This window comes from Salmo salar, chromosome ssa15, assembly GCF_905237065.1.
Source record: "Salmo salar chromosome ssa15, Ssal_v3.1, whole genome shotgun sequence".
Lineage (NCBI taxonomy): Eukaryota > Metazoa > Chordata > Actinopteri > Salmoniformes > Salmonidae > Salmo > Salmo salar.
The window spans coordinates 85,093,620-85,119,728 of record NC_059456.1 but is presented as its reverse complement, the minus strand read 5'-3'; the positions used below and the strand labels follow the sequence as shown (position 1 = coordinate 85,119,728).

The window sequence follows — 26,109 nt, the reverse complement described above, 5'->3', positions numbered from 1 at the left end:
CCTGGTTAAATAAAGGTGAATCATTTTTTAAATTTTTATTCAAGAAAAGTGCAAGGGTACCATTATTTTTTGACGCAACTGTAAGATCATACAAATGTATGTTAATGAAGGAAAGATTGACATCTGAAACATTTTGTATGTACACTGATTTGTTATGTGAATACAGTTATTATTCCAGTCCCTCAACCACTGATCCACAGTGTTTTACACAGTAAAAGACTAAGGGCTGGATTCAATCCGTATTGCCAAAGTATCACGGAAGATCCACATTATAGCTCATTGAAATTTAGGGCTTTATTTCAATCTGTATTGCTAAAGCCTTAAATATTAAATATTTATGGTGCAAGAGGGTCAAGGGAGACATACTAACATATTCCTTTTTCAGCAGCTTGAGTCAGCTCAACAGGCTTCATGATCTTTCAGCATGGCAGTTGATTGGGAGACAGGAAGAGGGGGAGATAGACAGTAACAGGTGGATTGTTTTTTTACAGGCCTGGGAAGGAATCCTAGGGTCCACTGCGTAGAGGGCTCCGCCCAATCCCCCAGAGTTCCCTGAAAAATGTAATAATATCTCCCTAAAGTGATGCACAACAATGAACAGCTGATATAAATGAGAATATCTGATATGTAGGGGGTTGCTATACTCAATGGGAATGTCCTGTTATCAGTATGACCCCCTGTAGCATGTAATTGAGAAAGTCTTGTTTATCACACACAGGGCTAAAGAAGTCACACTACAAATAAAGTCTCACACTGGTTTTTATTAATGTCCCAAATCCAAATGGGAGATATTCACTCAGAGTAGGAGAAGACAAACAACACATGGACAATGTAGAAATATGTAGAGAAACAAATAAAGGAATATTATTTGAGAGTTATCCAGTTCAAAGACATATCTTTTTACATCATACAAAAAAACCTACTTATCAAAAGTTTATGTTCTCCACATGCAAACAATTTACACCACAATAACACATTCACAAATAATAATAATCTATAAACATGTACATTCAGATTCATACTTGGGAGAGGAGAGAGTGTCAGTCCATGGATTGACAACCTGGGACTAAAGATGGGTTAATTTATTATTTTGTTATCACATTTTGTGAATAATAACTCCAAAATGTATACCTAAATGTTTTACAAAGATATTAAAGTTGATTTACAATATGTATAATGTCATAATACAATATGTTCAATATATGTGAGTCAAAGATATCCCAGGGTTTGAAATTCACAATGATGAAGTTGCTTTTCCAGATCAGCAAAACTTTGCATTTGTGCCATCACCACATCCATGTCTTCCTGAATAATATCAATCTCCATCCAATCCAAGGCACATGGGAGAGTCATTCTCAAGCTTCATAGTATGTATAGAGATTGGTTAGTTGACATCCTTCCAGAGGTCTGTGCTTCCAGTGTCAGGGTCATTGTGACAGATTTCAATCCAGTCCTCTTACCTTCAGTGGATGCTCATGTAATTTCCATCCATGTATATTCTCCTGTAATGAAGAGATGAAAACATACACATTTGAGTCAAGGTCAATATAAAAGACTCCCATACTTTAGGATAGCATATTACTGCATGAAACCCCCTGCATGCTGCAACAGCTGAGATTATAATCTACTGTACAGGCATGAAAATGGAACAGAACAAACCAGGGAAACACCATGAAAAAATATGTTATTAGAAAGGATGTTTAACAAAAGCAAACGACCTACTGTCTTGTCAAGCATGCCATGCAATAATATAAGGAATGTAAAATGTGAAATTAGAACTTTCCACTTATATGGATCACAATTTACACTAATGAGAGGCAAGGGAAAGTAGGTGAATTCTACTACTGGTGCTATGAGGTACAGTATGTGGAGGATGTGGTGTGTAAACTGTGCATGAGAAGGTAGACAATGTGAAAGTGGGGTTTCTAGCTACAGGATGTAATGTAACATTTGCTTCACATTTCACTGGGCACAGACGTCAGTTCAACGTCTAGTTTTGATTTAAATGGTTGAGTTGTCAACTAATGTGAATTCAACGTGAAATCAACAAAACATTTCACCATGTCATTGGATTTAGGTAAAAAGTTGGATGTAAAAAATGCTAAATTCCCTTACATTGATGACATTTTGAAAATCCAATCAGTTTTACATGATGATTCAACGTCATCACATTTAATTATTTTGTTGAAATGACATGGAAACAACGTTGATTCAATCCATTTTTCCTAGTGGGATGCAGCCATACTGAATTTGTGAGCCTGCTAATAGACCAAGATAATTTGGCAAAATCTTTGATCGAGCGGGTAAGGCATGGTCATCCATGAGCTAGAAGTATCTGGGTTGGCCTTGGCAGAATGTGTTACCACTGCTCTGGCTGTACATTTAATGGATGGTCTACATATTGATTTCACCTTGATTTTCACGCCACTAAATGAGCTACACTATATTGATCAATATGACAAATGATGAGACGCAGATGGAAACTGTAAACAGTGGCACTGATGGAAATGGATTACCACTACCACAGCCTATTTGCATCTCACCCTTCTGTGTTTGAATGGCTGCCTAATGGTCTTCCTCAGTGCTATTGGCCACAGCACCAAACATCTCTACTGACTCTACCGGCATCGTATCAGACCTCTTCAACACATTGCATTCTGGGGGAAATCTATGTACATGAGGATTGAGGATGGACAGATCGTGAAAGGAGAGAAAGATAGGAAGAAAGTGAAAAGACCACCAGTTCACATAGAACACACCCACACTCATTAGAGACTGCTTCGTTATTGGGGTTTAGTTTCACACCAACAGGCCAAACACACTGATGTCACTTACTATGAAAGACTGTTCATAGATAAGGATAACATTTTAAAGTCTATCTGACAGCCAAAATGACCTGTCCAATCATGAGGAACAGGATGAAGGTGGAGAAGAGGAGAATGCAGGAGTATTAAGAGCAGGTGGAAGGATAGCGGCAAGTGGTGACAACGAATGCTAGGATGGTCCTGAGGCTCAATGTCATTACGGGCAAACACAGAGTCAACAGAGATGACATCCACAAGAATACCTGCCATTGTGCATAGGGAGGAGAAAAATATGAGCATGTTTTTACCTGGTAAGTTCACTGAGAACACATTCTCATTTACAGCTTCAATCTTGGGCATAGTTACAGGGGAAATGAATGAGTTAATTGGAAACTGGGGATGATTAGGTGGTATAAGGACCAGATTGGGAATTTATCCAAGACACCCCAACTCTTATGTTAGGTGCCATGTGATCTTTAGTGACCACAGAGAGTCAGGACACCTGTTTAACATCCCACCCCTACACAGGGCAATGTCTCCAATCACTGCCCTTGGGAATTTAGATTTTTTATTTTGACCAGGGGAAAGAGTGCCTCCTACTGGCCCTCTAACACCACTTCCAGGAGCATCTGGTCTCCCATCCAGGGACCAACCCTGCTTAGCTTTAGAGCCAAGCCAGCAGTGGCTACAGGGTGGTATGCTGCTGGCTAAGTAATCCTCATAAGACTGGTCTTGATTGAACCATTTTATTTCCCTTAGTTTAGGTCACACAATTAGTGCTACTATTTCCTCTAAAATCATATGGGATATATAGATGACTACATGTAGGTGTGGGGCTGTGGTAGGTACTCACCTGATATGGCTGGGGCTCCGGTTGTAGGTGCCATGGGCTCCTGGGTGATGGTGCTGTGGTGACTCTGCCATGTTATCATTGTCTGTTAGACCCACAGTTAGCTGGCTGCGCCAGTTTCCTGTGCTGGTGGATGAGGAAACTAGAAAGAGAACACTTTTTAGTTGCACTAAAGAGACAGAAACATAAAGGGGAGTCTCAGTGAATGACACCCTAATCCTAACAATCAATACAGAATAATATTTTCATACAGTATGTTAGGAATGTATGAATTGTATTAATCAGAAAAAAACCATGTCCCTCCGTGTTACTGAGGGTGAACAGACAGAGTATGGTTTCTGAGGTGACCTGTTGCAGTATGATGAGAAGCAGGATCAACCCCTACCTGAGGAGTAGGAGGTGGTTCGGCTGGAGTGGCTGAAGGGGGCTGGCATGGTCTGGTATCCAAGGCTGAGCTGAGAGCCATTATCGTAGTCATACCCAGCCAGACCTCTACCTGCCTCTATGTGGCCCCCACTGCGGTGGTACCAGCCTCTCAGGTGCTCAGCCACCATGGCCTTCTGCATGTTCTTCTGTAAGGGCTCATTACGGGGCCCATGTCTGGTCCGGGGCAATCTCATGGTAGCGTAGGGGTTCTGAGCAAGGCTGTCCGCCCGATCACTACTGTAGGTCCTGTATCGCTCGTGTCCGTAATTGTGGACTTGGTAGGAGGGGTTGACATTGTAGTGGCCCTCCATCTCGTTCTCATAGACGTAAGCACCGTTGGAGTAGGGCTCCATGTCTGGACAGGGGTAGCCTGCCACATAGTAAGCAGTTGGCGCGTAGTGTGCCTGGCGCTCGTAAGTATCACTAAAGCCGATATGGTTCTGGACCAAATTGGGCATACTGCCTGTATTACCGTAGACCTCCACCCTCCTGTGCAGCTGATGGTTGCGGGTCCGAGAGTCCAGGGTGCAGTAGTGGGGGTTACCTGCGTAGTCCAAGCTGGACTGGCTGGTGTAGGAGGAGCAGTCCTCCAGGGCTTCTGTGCTGTTGTTCCTGCAGGCAGGGGACTGGGTAAACACTGGCTTCTCTGAGTCAGTATCCTTTAATAGCCGTTGCTGTGACTCCAGACTCCCACTGCGGTGCCTGAAGGACTGAGAGTTCCCATCCGACCTGCAAAAGTCACACAAAAAAAAAGAAGCAAATAGTATGGTTAAGAAATCCAGATGTACAGCATACTAAATTACAATCGTTTACTGTTAAACAGTAGGATGCAGGTAAGGTAGGAGAGTATAGGTTAAATGTTCAGGGTCGGGGTGAGAGGGTAAGGGTTTGGCTAGGCATGGTCTGAGGGGGGGTGGAGGGTCTCACCTGAGCTGGCTGCTGCTGTAGGCATTGCGGGTCATAACGGGGGTGGAGGGCATGCTGCGTGCGTCCCGTGGAGGTCTGGGTAAGGTTCTGTAGGGGCTGCTGTGTGTGGATGACACCTCTCTGGGGTGGTAGTGGTGTGAAGCATCCTGGCCGTCAAACGCTAACCTGTTGAGACTCTTGTTGTTGTGGTGATCTAAGGAGTGCGCGGGGCTGAGCTGAGGGGAGCACTGGACAGACCGTGACCGGGGCCTCTGAGCACCATCAGAGTCATCTAGACCAAAATACAAAACTCATGGTCAGATGGGATTGGTAAAGCAGCTGTGCAACAAAGGTCACGTAGCTACTGTATGACTGAACTCTGTGTCCCACTCACCGTCATCCAGAATCTGACTATCTGACAGGGAGCTGGTCTCTACACGGATAAATTCATCTGGGGAAGAGGAAGGAAAGTATATAATAGGCTACAGATTACAGTACAAATGTATAAAGTCATATTGTGGAATGTGAGTGCATGTGTTTGTCGATCTTTATCTCCAGTACCTGCGATAATCACAGAGGCTCTTTGGGTAGGCTTCTTGCCTTTCTTGATTCTGTACTGGTTCATCTCGTCTTCAACCTGCTGCAGTTTCCTCATGGCGTCCTGACAGTTCCTCCTCCTCTTCCTCTTCACCGTCTTACAGAGCTCTGCCTCTGAGGCCAGCTTCTTAGCTGCTTCTACGATCTTCTGCTGCAGAGCAAACCTGCTCTCCAGGTTCCTCAGATAAGGGTCCTAAAGGTCAGAGTACAGACAATATTATAGACAGTATTACAGCAGCAAATGGCAGATCCATTTCAATTTCCACTGAGCACTTTACATGCAATATCCAATTGTAAATTACAGTATAATGTAGTCATATCAACAACATAATATTTTGCAGTATGTGCCTGTATTGGGAAATGCATCTGGCAACTCATCAACACGTGATCCATACGAAACAGGACAGGACATGATGCTAAATTCATCACGTTCCATTCATGACACCATTTTTTTTCAGTGTACGGTACAAGTGTTTCTCTGCTTAGAGTATTATCCTAAAACCCCAAGTTCAAATCCCTGAGGAATTCATGGAATTCATGTTATGTCATATTCTGCAAAATATTAGTCTTGTTACAGACTTAACAAGGCCAACATGTACAACGGACGTCACACTGCTTGCACAGCAGGTACCGCTTCCTGATTGGGCACACACAAAGGCTGGAACACAGGACCTCTGCCTTGCTAGCACACATGACCGCCCTCTTGAAGTGTATTACCAGTTCGGCACCACCGAAAAGCTAATAATTCGGCAGCGCAAGTGGCGGCATTTCAGGCTGAGGAGTAAATTTCACACATCCCCATGTGCTACACATGAACGTGAGATTTGGTTCTGGGTTCCTAGATTAGTTAGCAAAATATATGTCATATACTGAACAGTGCAGTTTCAATACAGACCTCGTTGTATGGGAAGAGGTCATCCAATTTGAAGGTCGTTCCAACACGTCGTCTGACATGAGGAGGTCTCTCGCCTGCAAACAAGGGATACTCTTTTGGCAGTTTGCCCGTGAGCTCCTGGAAACACACAACAAAACATCCAGGTCAGTTAGCTTTACAGAAAACAACGTGAGAAAACACAAAACAGACACTCTCTGTGGCACACAGGCTCGTACTGTTACACAGTGTTTCACTCCAATAGTCTCAGTTGCCCAAACTAAAGCAATTTGTACAGTAGCTTGACTGGTGTTTCACTGACTGACCCTGACTGAAATGAATTGCTGAAGTCTATCAGCCTAGCACCTCCAGAAATCAATGTAAGTCATTGTCTAAGAGAAAAATGGGTCTCTCACCGCCTCCAGCAAGCAGATTTTCTTCAGCTCCTTTGTTTTCTGGGTCAAGACGTCTTGGATCTCTTGTTCCTTCTTCTTTAGCTCAGAGATCTTCTCCTTTCTCTGCTCTTCGTCCACCGCTGAATCAGCAGACCCTGTAGTGGTGACATTGTTTACACTATAAATGTACCGTAGGCCTATGTGTTAGTTTTGGTTGTACTTTTTCTAACACAAAGTGCATACAAATAAGGGTATATTTTTCCTAGCCCTTTATACAGGTATTTCAAAAGAGAAACACTTAGCTAAATAGAGACTTTGAGCTACCAGAATGCTGACCTACCTGTTGACGCCAGGCTACCAGTGCTAGCCATAATGAGGTTGTGCTTTAGGTTATCTCCTAGTCTGGTTATCTTGGTTCCTCCTCCATGCTCTGTTAGATCGACGGCAATATCACCCAAACTTTTCGCTGCAATTATTTTACCCTGTTGGATTAGGGATTTATGGGGTGAATACATACTACAAACCTACACTGTCTACATGTAAATATCAGCATTTAATCCTACATGAATACATTTATTAATTTAGGGACGCATGAAGGTACAGAACACAGGTACACTGATTAGGTCATAATATGACATGGTAGCTTGCTTACCTTGCTTTGCTTCCTGTCCAAGTAAAACTGGTGCTGACTGATGGCCATGACCCAGATAGTTTTGATCAGTGAATGGCTGGCGTACCATGTGTGGATGACCAAGCCGGTCTGGCCGAATGTACGCTTGGTCACTGCCCGCCTGTTTAGAGGTAATACATTAGGCTCAGGAAGAAGAGCTTCTTTAGTTGTCTAGGAAATGTAGTTGTGATAAATATTTATAGTTTGACTTGCCCTCACCTGTGAGGGTCATTCACCTCAACAGCAAATTTCTTCTCCCGAAAATACAAGTTCTCCAGTTGCTTCCACTGATACAGCTATGGTGGTAAACACAGAGAGACACAGAGAAACAACTGATTAATGATTGGTGAAACATTTTCCTTGAACTTGGTGAAACATTTACTTGTATCCTGCATATGACACCTTTATATGTACCCATATAAGGTATATGATTAAATAATAAGCATCTGTAATGATGAATCACAACAGATATATTACAATGACCTTATACTGACCTGGCTATGTCATAACACATGCCCACATAGTCAATCCCATGATGTAATAACTAGCAAACCGCAACCTTTAATCAAGTAAGTTAAATCACAACTATAACTTGAACTGCCATGAAACAGGCAAGGGCTGTCAGGTCTATGATAGCATTATATCATTATGCAGGTGCTAGTCCAGAGTAAATAGCATTTTGCTACAAAGGGGCATACCACAAAGACAAATAACAATGTGTAACAGCTTCCATGGCTCATCACATTGCTTAGTAACCCCTCCAGGTGCTGACTGTTTACAGTAAGATATGAAGAATCCACAGAGGTGCATGACTCATCACCATGTCTAGGTTTGCCACACGAGGCAGGCAGATACAGCCTTGTTACAGACCCAAACTAACGGTTGGATTTTATAATCCACACCTCTCTCTCCTATTAGTTCTGTAGCCTATCTGGAACATTTACTAACACTATTGTACCTGTTGCATAATATCAGGGGCAGAAAAAAAACAATAACCCAAATTGTGCTACCATTAAAAATCGCATCATAAAAAAGCATGATATCATCATATATGTAGTTGTTTTTCATTTGACAAAATGTTATTGTCAACATCCAATATTTAAAACTGTTGCTTTATCTCTTACCAGTAGAGGTCCAGATAGTGAACAATCCTGTTTCTATAGTAATGCTGTCTCTAATCCTTTTTGTCAAGCTCAAACAACTCCTTCTCTCTGCTTCCAACATGTCTCCTCAGGTACTCAGCACTCTGAAGGGTAACGCCCAGTACCCTGCCTTCCTGTCTTTGACATCACATACACACCATCCTCCCTCCTCTCAATACTAAATGTCTGCCCAACCAGATCTCCTTCTCTCTCCGTGTTCAAACTCATTCGCACATAGATCATTAACTTAATACCGTGATCATGTAGAGGCAGACCACAAAGCTTGGTGTTTGTCCAGGAGAACAGCAAGCTATAAAACATCCACTCAACCAGAAGAGCGGGTTACACACTTGACACTTTATGTAGGACTCTCAGAATTATGAATATATCTACATGTATTAACTGATCTGGTAAAAGTTGAGCAGGCATACCTCTGTTATAAGTGATAGACAGAAATATTATAAATACAGGCCTCCAAAGTAATGTTTACCTAAAGGGATTGATCACAGAGTTGTTATAAACTATATATTCAAGTCTGGCCTTCTTCAGCTGTATTGAGGGCCTAACCCCGATCAGATGAATAGGTGATGAATGTGTGTGAGAGTTTAGTGAATCGTGATAGTGCTACGTGCTGGAGATATCTTTATCCCTGCCATTTTCATCTTTCCTCAAACAGCCTGCTGAAGCTCCTAGCGCTGTCAGGTATAATACTACAGTAGCAGGCAGACATCTTATCTGCAAAATGAATCTCCTATATGCCTGTAAAGGCTATACTGCAAAACAACCGCTGTACGCTGCCAATAAAATATCTCATGCAAAACTAATGCTGTACTCCTCCATACTGTAAGTAGAGAAGAACACAAATGGGAACAAACAAATAACTGTACCTTCCTTGGTTTCAATTTGTCCTGCAAATCATATTGGCCAATTCCTTTGTAGCTGATCCCAAGCCACCATGGGATACCTTGCTTGTCCTGTGAGGCAAAAGCATAGTTTCATGACTGAACTGCATACATCCATTCCCTTATAGAAATCTGATTTATAATTTTATTTATTAGGATGTATAAGTGCAATACACAGCTGTTGTTTTGTGCATAATGCAATATACTGTATTATTACCTTTACTTCATAATAATGAACACCATACGTGGGTAAGGATTCCACTAGAGTCAAATACCTGAAATAAAATAATTTTCTGTTACAGTAACATCCCCGAATCACTCTTTAACTTCCAAAAGGTGGTTTGCCAGGGATATAATAGATGGTACAGGACAATGAGAGCATGATATGTTAAAGGTGCCTACAGTGAATCACGCTGGCCAGACAGTAACTGAACTGGGTTATTGATTTCTATCAGACCTTGGCTGCGAGAAAGGAGAGTGTGAGAAAGAGAGAGAGAGAGAGTAAGGGAGAGAAGAAAAAGAGAGGGAGAAGAGAGAGAAGAGAGTAACGAGTGAGTATTTGAGAGAGAAAACAGAGAGCGAGAAAGGGAGTAAGAGATAGAAAGAGAAAAAGAGAGAGGACTGAGAGATAGCCAGGGCCTGATGTTTTCAATCTTATGGCTTGTGGTAAACAGGCGTGTGTGAGGGGAATGAGGGATCATTGTTTTTCCAATACTCACTGCACTATGGCATGTCCGCGGGAGACTCCTTTCAGCTGTTTGTAGTGCTCTATCACTCGATCCTCACTATAATAAGCATTGTAAAAATGCATGATGATGACACCTTCAACTTCTAAGTTATGGGCTGCATCCCTCCTCCCTCTCAGGAATGAATCATTCATCCTAAATTATTGTCTGATATAACATTGCTTTTGAAACTATTTTAATTTTGCAGTTTTGTAAACTAAAAAGTTACTAAGGATGCACATCATATTCAAGGTTATTTTACCAGTATGTAAGTGATGGGTGTTCCTTTAGCACCTTGTTGGGAAGAGTTGGGAGCTTCTTCAGATCCATTCTGGTGGTTTCATCACTGATAATAATGATAAAACAGAATGTGGATGGTGAAATACAATATACTGTAGGCCCAATGCAGACGTTTTTATCTCAATATCAAATAGTATCTGCGTAACAATTAAGTACCTTACTGTGATTGTTTTCATAATTTTTTCTATCCAAAATAAACAAAAATTGTCACGCCCTGACAATAGAGATCCTTATTATTCTCTATGTTTGGTTAGGTCAGGGTGTGACTCGGGTGGGGAAGTCTATGTTTTCTGTTTCTTTGTTTTTGGGCGAGTGTGGTTCCCAATCTGAGGCAGCTGTCTATTGTTGTCTCTGATTGGGAATCATACTTAGGCAGCCTGTTTTCCACCTTTGTTTGTGGGAGGTTATTTTCTGTTTAGCATTCTGAGCCTGACAGAACTGTGCACTTTTGTTTTTTCGCCGTTTGTTATTTTGTTTGAGTGTGTCTTGAAATAAATTATCATGAACACTTACCACGCTGCGCCTTGGTCCACTTCTCCTTCTAACGATGAGCGTTACAAAAATAGCTTCTTAGCAAAGAGCATTTCTCAAGCAAGACATTTACTAGGACTGTCTGGGAGTGGTCTGTGGGGAGGGGAACACTGAAAACTAGCTTTCTTGGCAGAGAGGTTTGGAACTCACTTTCTTATTGGTCTATTAACTAATGTATCACCTGGTGATTTCACTAGACAGGCCAAAACTCCATCCCACCAAAACATCATAGTGTGGAAATGTATATAAAACACAGGATAATCACGTTTTTGCCTGCACCAGGCCTTTAACTAATATTATGTACATAACAGTTAGCAAATTACCATACAGAAATTATGTAGAGAAACCAGTGCAATGAGATCTTCTAAAGTACAAACAACTTGGAATGAGCTGCTAAAGGATATCACCCCTATTTAGTCAGACGGTCTGACCTGACCCACAGGTGCAGAAACCTCATTGGCAGACATGTTCCAGGTGCATGGCCACATGCAGAGGAAGGTTCTTCATAATGAACTAACTGAAGCTCCGTTCTCTGGCCATCTAACCCCTGTAATTTCTGTTAATTTGGAATGAGACAGGTGTAAATGCAGACAAAGATCCACAGTGTTCCATAATTCTCTGTCTACAGTATGGTTCCAACTGAATGCTCCCTGACAGTAAAGAGGGTGCTGCTCTTGCAATATAAGCTTTATTAAAGGTGGTAGAGCTTTGATGTTAGAATGCAGCCCTGCAGAATGTAGTAGCCTTGGCCGAGCTGTCAGTGGTATGATACTCATTCGAAGGCCTGTGTGAGATTTCAACACACCGTGGCAGGCCTCACAATAGACAACATCTCTGCCTTCCCTCTTATAACTGCCTTCGCTGTCATTGATTTTACTGTTTTGTCTGGAAAAACAGTTCCAATATTTAAAGTCTTTGCTAAATGTGTGATGTCTTGTTGCTTAGATAGCTGTTGTGTTCGATACTCATTAGAATGTATGTCCTTACCTTGAGTAATCCCCCTTTGCTTCCTGAATTGATATAAAAACAACATGTCAGAAGATGTATGCTTTAGAGTGGCCAATTAATATACAGTACAATTCCCAAGCAAATAAGAAACTAACCTGCAAGGCGTTTGCTGCTAATTTGAATACATTCTCACTTTCCACCTCTATATCCCCCTGTAAGAAATAAAGCATCATCATAAATGTGTTAATGTACATATGGGCTGCTGAGACACTTTGCAGATGTCTGTATCTGAGCTCTGTTCCTATGACTAACACATATTCATCAAAATATAATTCTCTTGGACTAAACAGCAATCTACTCTTTCTGACTGTCTCATCTCATTCCAACAAAACAGTGTCTCACGGCCACAGTCGGACTGAGGTTTGGTGGTTTATGACAATGAGACGGTGAATTACCATTTATCTCAACACACAGCAGAATAAGATAAGTAGCTTACATTGTAGACGGCAACTTTTGCATTTAGGAAGAATAATTCTACTGTTGTGTTGTCTTTCAGCAGTGTTATACTCTCGATGTAAAACCTGCAGGGATACATACAAAGAAGTTTCAAAGACTATTTGTTGAATTGAATTCTAAAGTACATATTCCATGCATAATCAGTAAGACATCTCATCACCCACTACTAGATATTCCCTAATGTAATAAAACTCCTTCCGTCATATCATCTTAAACCAATAACAGGAGTGCCCTACTGGTAGATATGTGGTACAGATATGGACCTGGTGCAATAACTACCTGACCAGGAAGTTGAGGGCGATTGGCCCAGTAGCCTTCTTAGAGAAGTCATGTTCTAGAACTCTCCGGTCCAACTGCAAGTATTTACACTGGCCACTGCAAGAGACAATGAAGAAAAGTTTTAAGTTAACAAACAGCACTGGTAAGACACATACAAGCATACATTTATCAGTAGAGGCTCCTCAGGGGAGGAAGGGGAGGACCATCCTACTCAGTGAATTTCCCCAAAAATGTAAATAGATAAAACATATACTAAATATATTATCGGCAATATATTAACGTGTGATTAAAACACACTGTTTTTCAATGAAGGTTACAGCCTCAACAGCACTCTCTGGGGTAGCACCATGGAGTAGCCGGAGGACAGCTATTTTCTGTGTACATTGACTTCAATACAAACCTAGGAGGCTCATGGTTCTCATGCCCTTCCACAGACTTGCACAATAAATATGACGACTTCCGGAGGTCATCCTCCAACCTATCAGAGCTCTTGCAGCATGAACTGACATGTTTTTCACCCAATCAAAGATTCAGAGAATTAATCTAGTAATGAAAGCATAATCTACAGCTAGCTAGCACTGCAATGCTAAAATGTGGTGAGTAGTTGACTCAAAGAGAGAGAAAGACAATAGTTGAACAGTTTTTAACTAATTTATTTCTTAAAAAATTAAGGAGAAGCACCAGAGAGAGAGAGAGAGATTTCATTGTATTTTTTTAACTTATACTTTCACTTACTTAGCTAGCTAATGCAGCTAGCTAATTTAGCCTACTCAAACATCATGCTCAAACAGAGAGGAATGCTATTTATTTTTGTTGGCTAGCTAAGGCTATACAACAATAGAACTCAAGGTCAAGGTAAGCTTTCGGTTTTATGAATTTATTGCCACTGGGGCCCACCGGTGTAACTACTAAACTGCTTGCTGTACACTGTACTGTGTGATTGTAATGGGTTTACTAACGTGTTAGCTCTAGTAGCTATCTTGACTATGGAGTTAGCTAATATGGTGACAACGATGTACGCTGTGTGTAGCTGTTAGCGGTTATGATATGAAGGTTTGGCTCGGAAAGGCTTTTTCGCCTGGTCACAGACAGCTGTTGTGTTATGCACTGAAGTCCACAAGCGAAGGGAAAAGGTGAGAGGAGGACAGCGCTTAGATGCGAGAAGGAATTATACAACGAGCAAAGTGCTGATGCTGTTTCTATGTGGCTCCTATGAAAGTGAACTGTGTGTGCGGGTGTATTCCTTCCACCGATTCTGTTGAAAAACTTTTCTTAAACGGAAGCACACAGAACGAAACGGGGATAAACCTACCTGAATTTGTCCAATAGAACCTCTCGTTTGCAACTGTTGGTGTCATACCCTGATCGGTTTCAGCTGTCTTTGTGCTTGTCTCCACCCCCCTCCAGGTGACGCCCATCTTCCCCATTATCCCCTGTGCATTTATACCTGTGTTCTCTGTTTGTCTGTTGCCAGTTCGTCTTGTCTTGTCAAGCCTACCAGCGTGTTTTTCTTACTCCTGTTTCCTTGTGCCCGTTTTCTAGTTTTCCAGTTTTTTCATCATTCTGCCTGCCCTTACCCTGAGTCTGCCTGCCACTCTGTACCTTTTGGACTCTGCCCTGGACTACCGACTCCTGCCTGCCCTTAACCTGTCCTTTGCCTGCCTCCTGTTTATATAATAAACGTCCATTATTCGAACTGTCTGCATCTGGGTCTTTTCCTGAGCCGTGATAGTTGGACTAATGATTACACTCTAGATCAGCTAGATGCAGGCAAGAGTGTGCAAGGCGGTATTTGATGTGTCACTGTCTGTCACCTTGATTACTCCAATTTGTCTCTCGACCTGTGCACCTACGTTATAAACTTTCATTCATAGGCTAGTTTGTAGCAATCTCATGATGGGTATAGGGAAAAATGTGGTATCATGTAGTAGCCTAAACCTATCAATGTTACATTGAGCTGGGTGAATGGAATATGAATGACAGTCATCCAATATGCTGTAATAGAAATAAGACCATGCTCATAAAATGTTTCATTGTCCTCCCTAATCTTAAACAGCCACGACCGCCACTGAGCACACTCAAGCACTCACACACACTGGCACAAACACACACACACACACACACACACACACACACACACACACACACACACACACACACACACACACACACACACACACACACACACACTGTATGCTCTAACACCCATATACTTACAAAATAAGCAGTGTCTTACCTGTCATCAACAAATGTTAGGCCGAAGTATTCCTTCTCTTTGAGGTTAAAATGGGAGGACACCAGATCTAGCAGTTCACGGGACAACAGCTTGGGCTGTGGAATAGGAAATTGTTTGAAGAGGGCATTAGGCCTATCTATTTGAGGGCATTATCATTTTTGGTCCAAATTATTTGAAATTCATAATAAACTAAAGTACTGTTACAATAATCTCATAAAATTATTTAAGATATTGTACTGTACCTGAACCAGCAGCTCAAGTTTCCTGTCGTCAAGGAGATGCACCTGGCAGAGTCTCCCCTCCGTCATCTACAATGGTGTACAGGAAGTAAATACTGAGTATTGGATTTGTTCATACTGTCAATCAACACCAACCCTGCTTAGATAATGCAATTAATGACAATTGTAGGACATTTCAGTTGTGTAGAAATCTTGTCTCTGTCAATATAAATTGACAAAATCAAACATCAGCCAAGGCTTTCTTTATTTTTGTAAAACCTTATATTTACCCCTTTTCTCCCCAATTTAATGATATCCAATTGGTAGTTACAGTCTTGTCCCATCACTGCAACTCCCGTACGGACTCAGGAGAGAGCCATGCGTCCTCCGAAACATGACCCTGCTTAGCTGCACTGTTTCTTGACACACTGCTCACTTAACCCAGAAGCCAGCCGCACCAATGTGCGGCTACAAAGGAATTGGCCACAGTGCAGCTACAAAGGAATTGGCCACAGCTGGCGACTGAAGTCAGCATGCGTGCACCCGGCCCGCCACAAGGAGTCTCTAGAGTGCGATGGGCCAAGGACATCCCGGCCAGCCAAACCCTCCCCTAACCCGGACAATGCTGGGCCAATTGTACACCCCCGCTTCATGGGTCTCCCAGGCGCGGCTAGCTGCGACACTGCCTGGGATTGAACACGGGTCTGTAGTGACGCCTCATCACAGTGCCTTAGACCGCTGCGCCAATCAGGAGGCCCAGGGCTTTCTTTTTAACAAAGGCAATGCACAGGACAGAGAGCTCAATCCTGTTAAGGAAATAATAACTTATGTTGTTTTTAATCACAAGGACTCCATTGTCTCATGGATTTAGCACTATGGTAACCCAAGGAGGATTTGTTGTTCTGAAGGTTTTGAAGTAATTCTGTAGGGGAGAGTGGGGTAAGTTGAGACATTTTTTACATTCAGCATCACTCCACCAAGGGAAACATGGTATTCCTTCTAACAAAGATATCTACACATATTTCAGTATGTTGTGTATCCCTGAAACTAATCAGAATTCATGTACATTTCAGTTTTGAAAACATAGCTTATCAAAAAAAAAGTGGTCACTTGGCACAAATTACACCGGGTATTGGGTAAGTTGAGCCGCAGGTAGGGTAAGTTAAAACCTCTACAGGATTGGTGGGTCCCCCGAGGGACGATTGAGCTAGCCTAGGCTAATGTGATTAGCATGAAGTTGTAATTAACAAGAACATTTCCAAGGACATAGACATATTTGATAATGGCAGAAAGCTTAAATTCTTGTTAATCTAACTGCACTGTCCAATTTACAGTAGCTATTACAGTGAAAGAATACCATGCTATTGTTTGAGGAGAGTGCACAGTTATGAGCTTGAAAATGTATTAATAAACCAATTAGGCACATTTGTGCAGACTTGATATAAAATGTTGAACAGAAATGCAATGGTTCATTGGATCAGTCTAAAACATTGCACATACACTGCTGCTATCTAGAGGCCAAAATCTAAATTGCGCCTGGGCTGAAATAATACATTATGGCCTTTCTCTTGCATTTCAAAGATGATGGTAAAAAAAACTGCATGTTTTTCTTTGTATTATCTTTTACTAGATCTAATGTGTTATATTCTCCTACATTCATTTAACATTTCCACAAACGTCAAAGTGTTTCCTTTTAAATGATATCAAGAATATCATATCCTTGCTTCGGGTCCTGAGCTACAGGCAGTTAGATCTGGGTATGTCATTTTAGGTGAAAATTGAAAAACAGGGGCGGATCCTTAAGCAGATTTCAGTACTGAATTAAATATTAGCATTACCTTTTAAAAAACATGTCTATCTTTATTTCCAAAACACAAATAAACTAAATCACTAAATCATCGCTTTTTTTGTCTTTTAATCATTTGAAGCATCTTTTAACACAGGCTTAACAACTATCAAACACTGTACTTTTTTTTACATAGGCCAGGCCCTGTTGTTTCCTCATATCCAATCGATAATGCCTTGCATTACGCCTGTGAAGTAAACTTTAATTTGCTCAACTTGCCATGGGCTCAACCATTGGCTTAACTTATCCCATGGCTATTGGCCCAATTTATCCCAAAGCAAACATTTTGACTATATTAGCCCACACAGCTACAAGGATGCATTTTCATGCTAGGTTTAGAACTTCATACTGAAGCTTACAGAAACCCCAACTGAGGTTTACAGCAATTTTAAAATGATCTACTTTGGTTTAGATACAAGCATCATGAACCCTCCAACACAATACATTCATTTGACTTGGCGAAAATCTATTTTTTGGACCTAACTTTCTTACCACTTTTTTCACGTGATTTCTTCCTTCACAGACTCCATGAAATGATGACATCTTCCTAAATATTTGGTCAAATTATACATTTTTTGTATGGTTTCCTAGAAATAAGGGTGGCTCAACTTACCCCTCTGGCTCACCTTACCCCACTCTTCCCCAACAGCCTTTTGTAACATTTAAAAACATAAAATACATACACATACTCCCAAAACAATCAACACCACACCTGACTCTAATCTGTGTCCACCTACCAAATTATGGCATAAAATATAGAATATACAACCTGCAATGGCTCACAAAACATTCTCAATATCACATATAGTAGTTACAGGTAACACTAAAGCAGGCAAAGACACACACTTCCACCAGCCCTGTCCTCTAACGTCCCTATATTGTAAATGACAGAAAGGGGTTGACCAGATGAAGTCCTACTGATCTATAGAGTGCTGCTGTACCTGGTAGAGCTCCCCTGGGAGGACACACGTCTGAACACATCCCTGTCCAGAGCTCATCATCCCTAGCATGTAGCCCTTCTTCCTCAAGATCCACACACTGACATCCAGCACAAAGCGAGCACCTCTGACCAACAGCTTGTCCATACTGCACACTAGCTAACACCCACCCGGGCTTTGGCTTGGCCGTCCCTGCCCTGCAACGCCTGATACCAAACCCAAGTCTGGCTGGGTTGGTTTGCGTAACAACATCATTGATATGTGCTGCTAACCCATTGAGCTAAGGCACGTCTGGGTCAGATGCTAGACTACAGACTTTTCTTTCAGAGCACTGCTTCTGCTAAGCCTGAGGGAACATGGGTCAGCCTGGAGACGTGGTGCAGGTGACTCCTATTGTAGCCAAATCATTTATGCTCTAGGAAACATAGGGCATGAGGAAACCGAGGTGTTGAATACCAGACAGTAATACCGCCTCTGTCTCAGACAAGTCTAATAATAATAATACATTTTGTAGAGCGCTTTTCATTACATAAAATAATCTCAAAGAGCCTAAAAAGCTAAACCAACAACCAACAAATTTAAATTGAGATGGTAGAGATGGAGATTGAATGTCTCTATTTGGCTTTGGATGAAAGGCTAGGAGTTGAAGCAATTCAGATAGGAAAGTCATAATTAACAAATCACCCTCTGTTAATTATGCTAATTAACAATCATTCAATTAAGGGGTCTGATTTAAAGGCCCTGTAACACTGACAATGTGATCAATTAAAAAATATATAATCTAATGTTAAATATGCACATTCAATGGATCCAATTAATTTTGCATGACTGCATGTCACTCACAGTGAACAGAGACCTACAGTACTTGGCACAGTGCACTGACATTGTTATGCCAGTATTATAGCAGCAGGATGTCTAGTGTATTTGTGATGACAATGCCATCATGGTTTACTGTGTTCAGATTGCAGAACCAGCTGCCAGGAGCAGGACAGTTGTAGCTATTACATTTTCAGCATTAGATGGGTCATGGTGATTTGTCACTACAGTGAGTATTCTATGTGGGGCAGAAAATGTCAAGAAAATGTTTCTTACTTAAGGCCCTCATGTGCCTGAACATGTGAGGATTCATTTCCAATGTGTACTTAGAGTATCAGCCAATTTAATTGAATGAGCGTTTTGTGATTGGTTTGCCCACATTTAACATTTGGACAATGGGAAATGTCAAATCCTCTCAACATGATCTATTTTTATCACTCTGGACAGAGCTTTCCACAAGCTTTTCCAGATGCACAGATCTAGGAGCTAAACCCTAACTTCTATGTCACTTCTAAATTCTATTTCACTTTTCTTTAAGGATGTTTATAGCCAACCCATCCTCATATCAAGCCCCATTGAGATTCAGCCTGTACATACTGTAGCAATAATATTTGCACGTATAACTATATAAAGTCCATTTATACTAATGCATGAGATGATAATGATATTGATTGACTGGAATACTGATTCCAGTTCTCCAGTGTTGTGTTTATCCAAGACCACTGACACTGCTTAGTCAACCAAACACATTCCATTCAACAGCTTTCAATAAAACACCACTTGCCTTCAGGGCCGAGACATGCAATTAATCCCACATGGCAGAGATGTAGCGGGACATGATGAAAGAAATGTAAAGGCTTTCTGTGTGTCTCTGGAGCCTGACTGCTGTCTGAGAAGTGGGCCACAGGCAATGGGCATGGGACTATAAGGAATAGGGCCTAGGGGCCTGGGTGATATGGAGAGTTTGTCATGGATGGCCTGTTACGGATTGGCGCTGGCCCTCTGCACTAATACCAACTGTGTTAAGTGGATTTAAACATTACCCTCTTATAATGCTTGACTTGCATATATGTCATCATAAATGTCTTACTTCACATAACGTTATCAACAATGGCACTTTCACATGGCAGTTTGTAATGATTATAGACTACGTGACAATGATAATGAGATTTAATGACAGGCTAAGTATTCAGGCATATTGTTGCATGAACCAGTATCTGGGCAAAAGTGACGATGAATGTGACGAGATCTCCTCTCTGCCCAGGAAGCTTCCATTCATCTTGCCATTAGACAGCTCTGCAAGCGTTATAATGTTAAAATAAGTTATTTACACACCAAATATGCCTGCCCTGCCTGCAACTATCATCATTTACTGCCGTCACGCCCGGCATGTACTTCCAAGAAAGGTCTAAATAAAAATGGTCAAGCAACCCCCCAAAAAAGGTATAGATTGTTTTTGACCGGAAGAGGTGCATCTTCCGGTCAAAAACAATACATTCATGTTTTTCCGGTTGCTTGTACATTTTTATTTAGACCTGTTTAAAAAGTACATACCAGGTGTGACAGCAGTAAATCACATGAAACGGTTGGTTTTGTCATCATGGCCTGGCTGCACCCCATCTTATCTCGGTTTCCTGGCTTCATGCATTATTGATGAAACCTGGTCTCGCACGCCAGCCCATTTCTGCTCTTTAGACTTACATACATGTCCTCTGCACATGGTTTAGACATGTACTGTGATGCAGGGCTAAATGATCTCTTGATTCCTTTATACACATTTCTATGATCAGGTTGACATTTCCTGGAGTCATACTGCAAAGCAATGTATAAGACTTAGTCTATGTTTTTGTGGTAATTAGCCTTGATGTGTCAAGGGTGGATTTAACAACTTTAGTTCAGTAAAAACTCATTAGGAACTGAACTAGTTAACATCAGGGTTCCCGCTCCAAAAGAAAACCAAACACTCTTAAGCAGCCAAAACTATGTCTTCCTGTGATTTCAGGTGTCTGTAAACAGCCTACTAAACAGGATACCCAGCTCCAATTCTATCAAGCCAGGGTGACCTCAATGTAATCAAGTAGTTTTCCATTCAGTCACAACACTCTTTTCAGTTAGGGCACCACAAAACCTCTCCAGTGTTGTGACACGAGACCACTTGTTGGTTGCTTGCGAAGGCAATTACCCTAAGCAACTTGTAACTTGCATCTTTGACTTCTGCTGATGACTGGTCATGACCTCCAGCACCATAGCTAACCTCTAGGTAAGGCTACACAGAGCAGCAGTATTTGAGGGGAGGGTGGGACACTTGTTCCCCCAGGCTTAGCGCCTTCTGGGATCCTGAGGCAGTGAGCTGATAGGAGTGGTGTTTGGAATTCTACCATATCTGATTTCTCCTTTGGCCAAATTTTGTCATTGGTAAAATATAATGATCATGGGCTTCAGCTAGCTGGAAACGGAAGATTTTTTTAATGGAATATCTACATAGATATAGGTCTGTAACAGTTTGGGTCTAGAGTGTCTCCCTCTTTAAAGAGGGGGATGACCGTGGCAGCTTTCCAATCTTTGGGGATTTCAGACGATACGAAAGAGAAGTTGAACAGGCTAGTAATAGGGGTTGCAACAATTTCGGCGGATAATTTTAGGTTGTCTAGCCCAGCCCAACATTAGAATGTCTAGTTTGAGAAACAAACACCTCACAAGTCCTCAACTGGCAGCTTAATTAAATACTACCCGCAAAACACCAGTCTTAACGTCAACAGTGAAGAGGTGACTCTGGGATGCTGGCCTTCTAGGCAGAGTTCCTTAGTCTAGTGTCTGTGTTCTTTTGCACATCTTAATCTTTTCTTTTTATTGGCCAGTCTGAGATATGGCTTTTTCTTTGCAACTCTGCCTAGAAGGCCAGCATCCCGGAGTCGCCTCTTCACTGTTGACGTTGAGACTGGTGTTTTGCAAGTACTGCAATCAAAGAGCACTCAGCACTGCACACTAACCATGCTGTCTACGCTGTCTAATCATGACAGCTGTAGTAGCAGTATTTTCAGAAGTAGTGGAAGTATTAGCACTAAGTAGTGGTTAAGGTAGCAGTAGAGGTAGTAGGCTAGTAGGAGTAGAAGTAAAGTAGTAGCAGCAGTAGTAGCAGTAGTAGTAGTAGTAGTGGTAGTAGCAGTAGTAGCAGTAGTAGTAGTAGTAGTAGTAGTGATAGTAGTAGTAGTAGTAGTAGTAGTAATAGTAGTGGTAGTAGCAGCAGTAGTAGCAGTAGTAGTAGTAGTAGTAGTAGCGGTAGTAGCAGTAGGAGTGGTAGTAGTAGTAGAAGTAATAGTATTGGTATTAGTAGTAGTAGTGGTAGTGGTAGTAGTAGTTGTAGTATAAACAGTAGTAGTAGTAGTAGTAGTAATAGTAGTAGCAGTAGTAGCAGCAGTAGTAGTAGTAGGAGTAGGAGTGGTAGGAGTAGGAGTGGTAGGAGTAGTTGTAGTATAAGTAGTAGTAGTAGTAGTAGTAGTAGTAGTAGTAGTAGTAGTAGTGACAGTAGTAGCAGCAGTAGTAGCAGTAGTAGGAGTGGGAGTGGTATTAGTAGTAGTAGTGGTAGTGGTAGTGGTATTAGTAGTTGTAGTATAAGCAGTAGTAGTAGTTGTAGTAGTAGTATTAGTAGTAGTAGTGGTAGTGGTAGTAGTAGTTGTAGTATAAGTAGTAGTAGTAGTAGTAGTAGTTGTAGTACTAGTTGGAATTGTTGGAGTAATAGTAGTAGTGTAGTATTAGTAGTAGTAGTAGTAGTAGTAGTAGTAGTAGTAGTAGTAGTAGTAGTAGTAGTAGTAGTAGTGGTAGTAGCAGTAGTAGTAGCAGCAGTAGCAGCAGTAGTAGTAGTAATAGTAGTAGTGGTATTAGTAGTAGTTGTAGTACTAGTTGGAATTGTTGGAGTAATAGTAGTAGTGTAGTATTAGTAGTAGTAGTAGTAGTAGTGGTAGTAGCAGTAGTAGCAGCAGTAGTAGTGGTAGTAGTAGTAGTAATAGTAGTAGTAGTAGTAGTAATAGTAGTAGTAGTATTAGTAATAGTAGTGGTGGTGGTAGTAGTAGTTGTAGTATATGTAGTTGTAGTATTAATTGTAGTACTAGTTGGAGTAATAGTAGTAGTGTAGTATTAGTAGTACAGTATTAGTAGTAACTGTTGCTATCCCTTCACTACAGCTGCTATGCGACTAGAATGAAAAGCTGTTTCTCTATAGGGTGTCAGAAGCAGGTGCTGTAGTGAGGGGTTTGCATGCCTACTGAAAGGGACTGCAGAGTTGTATTATCTGGAGCTGCAGTGACTTTCTGCAGAGCCCTGGGGAAGGAGCGAGGCACTCAGTCACTGAGGAGCAGAGTAGAGATTGGGATATTAATGATGTTGCAACGCTTGATGTAGGTAACAGAACTACGAATCACAAAGCTTTTATAGATGCTATCATCAAAAGATAACATTGGCTGTCAAAACAATATTATCGTGACACGTAGCACTATTAATTTTATTGAAAATTAGCATTTACTATCATCAGTTATTATATGTACTAGCAAGAGCCGATAATCTGGAGTATGTAGAGTTATGGAGTTGAACAGGTGTGTAATTACCAATGAATGCTTGAGGATGAAGACTGACGTAACACTTAGGCAGTTTCATAGAATGTGTATACTTCCCTACCTATGGACTTGTAACAGTATTTATGTAACGTAACAATATTTAACTCTTCCAGGATATGAATAAATGCAGGATAACCAGCCTTTCCAAAAAGAATCCTCTCTTTAGACAGTGTGTTTCATGTAAATCCTCAGGAGACGTCAAGGTTCCTGAAAGGAAAACTGCCAACTGAGTGTTGTGGTGTGTTGCTCATCACCAGCATCAAACAGCCTCACAAACCATCTCTCATGTACTGAGGTACACTCACAAGAGGAAAAGATGTAGAGACAGTAAACTAGCTGAAGTATATGCCTACATGGTCTATGTTTATTGTTAAAGGTACAATGTATTATTTCAGTTTACTGTATATTTAGTTACCCACTTAAACAACACTTGTTTGTTATGACCCCTGTTGCTTGTTTCAAGGGGCCAGTCATTGCTTTATGTCGTGGGTTTTAAACAATGCCCCCCATCTCCAGTGGTGCTACATCGCATTAGTCACCATACTGTTTTCAACAGGATATCCTGACCACAACGGCAGGGGCCATCACAACGGGATAAGTATCAGGATAGTAAAGTTCATCCACTTCCATTTCTAAAAAAAACAGCCATCAAACTAGCAATTCCTGTTTGCCATGCCGGCTGCCTAAAACTACGTCAAAAGCCTTTCTTTTCCTGAATCTCACAGAGAACATGACAAATAGTGACAACTTGTGACAAAGTCAGAGGAAAATTCAGTGATGTTTTGCTCTTCTTTCTTTGTTCTGTTCACTGCCAGATCTATACAGTGTAAAAAAAAGTTTTGAGAATTGAGTCTACTTTTTCAAATAGTTTTTAACGAATTCACTACGTAGTCAATCGGTAACATCAGGCCAGAGCTGGCCGAAACAACTGCCATTAAACATTACAATGTCTTAAACTACTGCTTCCACCACTTGCTACTGGCACTGCCACATGTACAAGGACATTATACTGTGTGCTGCTGTTTGCGTTGGCTGCTACTACACAGGTGACATGTTTCTCATGAAAATGATGGAGTGAGCCTGCTAGCTCCCTTAGAGCAGTCATTGACAACGTACAATGCAAAATAAAGGATGCAAATAATCCACAACTCTTTATGACTATCAACATGTAGCCTAAGTAGGCATACACAGAATGGACATACACAGCATGAACAAAAACAGATCGGAAAACGGATAGACAGTATACTTTCAGAGTAAATTGATGTTGCTAATTAATCAACTGGACTTCGTTTCTGATGCTAATATATGAATTGTAATCGCTTACTGTATTTACTTACAACAGGCCTAATCCTAAAGATATCCTTTATGTAGATAAATAAAGCTACATAATCATTGCCTTACTGTACCCAACCCAATTTCTGTAAGGAAGCCTTCTTTCTGCACTGTATCCTTCCTCACTGACCAAACCCCGGTCCATATCGGTCCCTAACCGATCCCTTCTATACACTGCTGTTTAGTGCAGACTAGACTGTATGGCAAGGTGTGTCAGACAGAATGCAAATGTATTGTGTGTCTTATCTCATCATCAAAAACATATTTTAGTTTATTCCATTCACATAAAGAAAAGTATTTACCAATTGTATACAGTAGGCTAATAACCCATTAAAACGTTGTATGCTAACAGTAACACGTATTTCACAATGAGGTAGAAACAATGACTAGGTTACTGTACATTGGTGGTTATGTTCAGTCAACTGACAAACCTGAGTCCCCGATTACAGAAAAAGCTAAATAAAAGTATATGAATCGGCATGATTCTTTTGTTGAAAGAAAAAACACTGATGCCAATATTGATAATACAATAACAATAATACAATTACAATAATACAATAATACAATAACAATAGGATAGCCAAGCCTACAATGATATGATAAAGCCGGTTAATTAATTGATCACTCGAGTGGGATCCCATTCCGATGCGTGAATGACCTGGTATACTTTGTTCCCTGCACAGTTCAGAGAATACTCTCCCCATGATCGTTTATTGTCACGTTGTAACGGGACAGTCTTACCTTCGTTTTGGGCGTTTCCTTTTATTTCAGCTGGTTGGTTTCTTGAATCTAACATAGGTCTCCCCCGGCATATAGGAATCGCATTCAATGCATCCCTGTTATGTTTTCAGCAAAAGGAGAGAGCCAGTGAACTGTATCGCAGTCAACTATTAGTAGCCTTCTCTCGTAGGGCTACTCGCGCACGCTTGCTTTCTTCCACGCTCACCACGCCTTCACCCCGCAGTTATTTATGTGAAAGGAGATTTTAGCGCTCGCTGTCCTCAGCTACGGCGGCTGTACTGAACTGCTATACACAATGGGTCACAATATGCTCATTGCTGGTTATAAAGGTTCATGTTTTAGAATTAGACATGATGCAGACCCATGCGGAATACCATTTTTTTCTACCCGGGTATTATCGCAAACCTATCTACAGGCCTATCAGGGTTTTTCAAATAATAATAATAATAATTGTAGCCAATTGTGGCCATTGTATAAATGAATGCATGTCCAATATACTGTGTGTTGGCT

The 26,109-nt window shown here is 41.2% G+C and overlaps 1 protein-coding gene across 2 annotated transcripts; it reads right to left on the bottom strand.

The window, feature by feature from the left end:
* Positions 1 to 741: 741 nt before the first annotated feature.
* LOC106572414 (FERM domain-containing protein 4B) lies at positions 742 to 25,840 on the bottom strand. Of its 2 annotated transcripts, XM_014146557.2 has the most exons (23): positions 25,600 to 25,840; positions 15,341 to 15,406; positions 15,099 to 15,193; positions 12,863 to 12,958; positions 12,564 to 12,648; positions 12,223 to 12,279; positions 12,107 to 12,129; positions 10,551 to 10,634; positions 10,283 to 10,348; positions 9,781 to 9,838; positions 9,549 to 9,635; positions 7,739 to 7,815; positions 7,502 to 7,640; positions 7,190 to 7,331; positions 6,871 to 7,004; positions 6,479 to 6,595; positions 5,548 to 5,776; positions 5,381 to 5,437; positions 5,008 to 5,278; positions 4,040 to 4,809; positions 3,658 to 3,796; positions 2,544 to 2,668; positions 1,264 to 1,502 (listed from the first exon to the last, which is right to left on the bottom strand). In XM_014146557.2, the coding sequence occupies exons 2-22, from the start codon at positions 15,404 to 15,406 to the stop codon at positions 2,566 to 2,568; spliced, it is 2,895 nt and encodes a 964-aa protein (XP_014002032.1). In that variant the 5' UTR covers positions 25,600 to 25,840; the 3' UTR covers positions 1,264 to 1,502; positions 2,544 to 2,565. The 2 variants fall into 2 exon arrangements, with proteins under 2 accessions (XP_014002033.1, XP_014002032.1); XM_014146558.2 differs by lacking the exon at positions 2,544 to 2,668 and having other exon boundaries at positions 742 to 1,502.
* Between the last annotated feature and the right edge of the window lie 269 nt (positions 25,841 to 26,109).

Bases quoted from the DNA above. Each gene is read 5' to 3' on its own strand.
- LOC106572414 (XM_014146557.2), bottom strand. From the start codon at position 15,406: ATGACGGAGGGGAGACTCTGCCAGGTGCATCTCCTTGACGACAGGAAA. The intron at 9,636-9,780 runs GTAATAATACAG...TTTGCCTCACAG, and splicing joins TTCATTATTATGAAGTAAAG to GACAAGCAAGGTATCCCATG. The intron at 7,816-9,548 runs GTACAGTTATTT...TTACCACCATAG, and splicing joins ACAAATTGAAACCAAGGAAG to CTGTATCAGTGGAAGCAACT.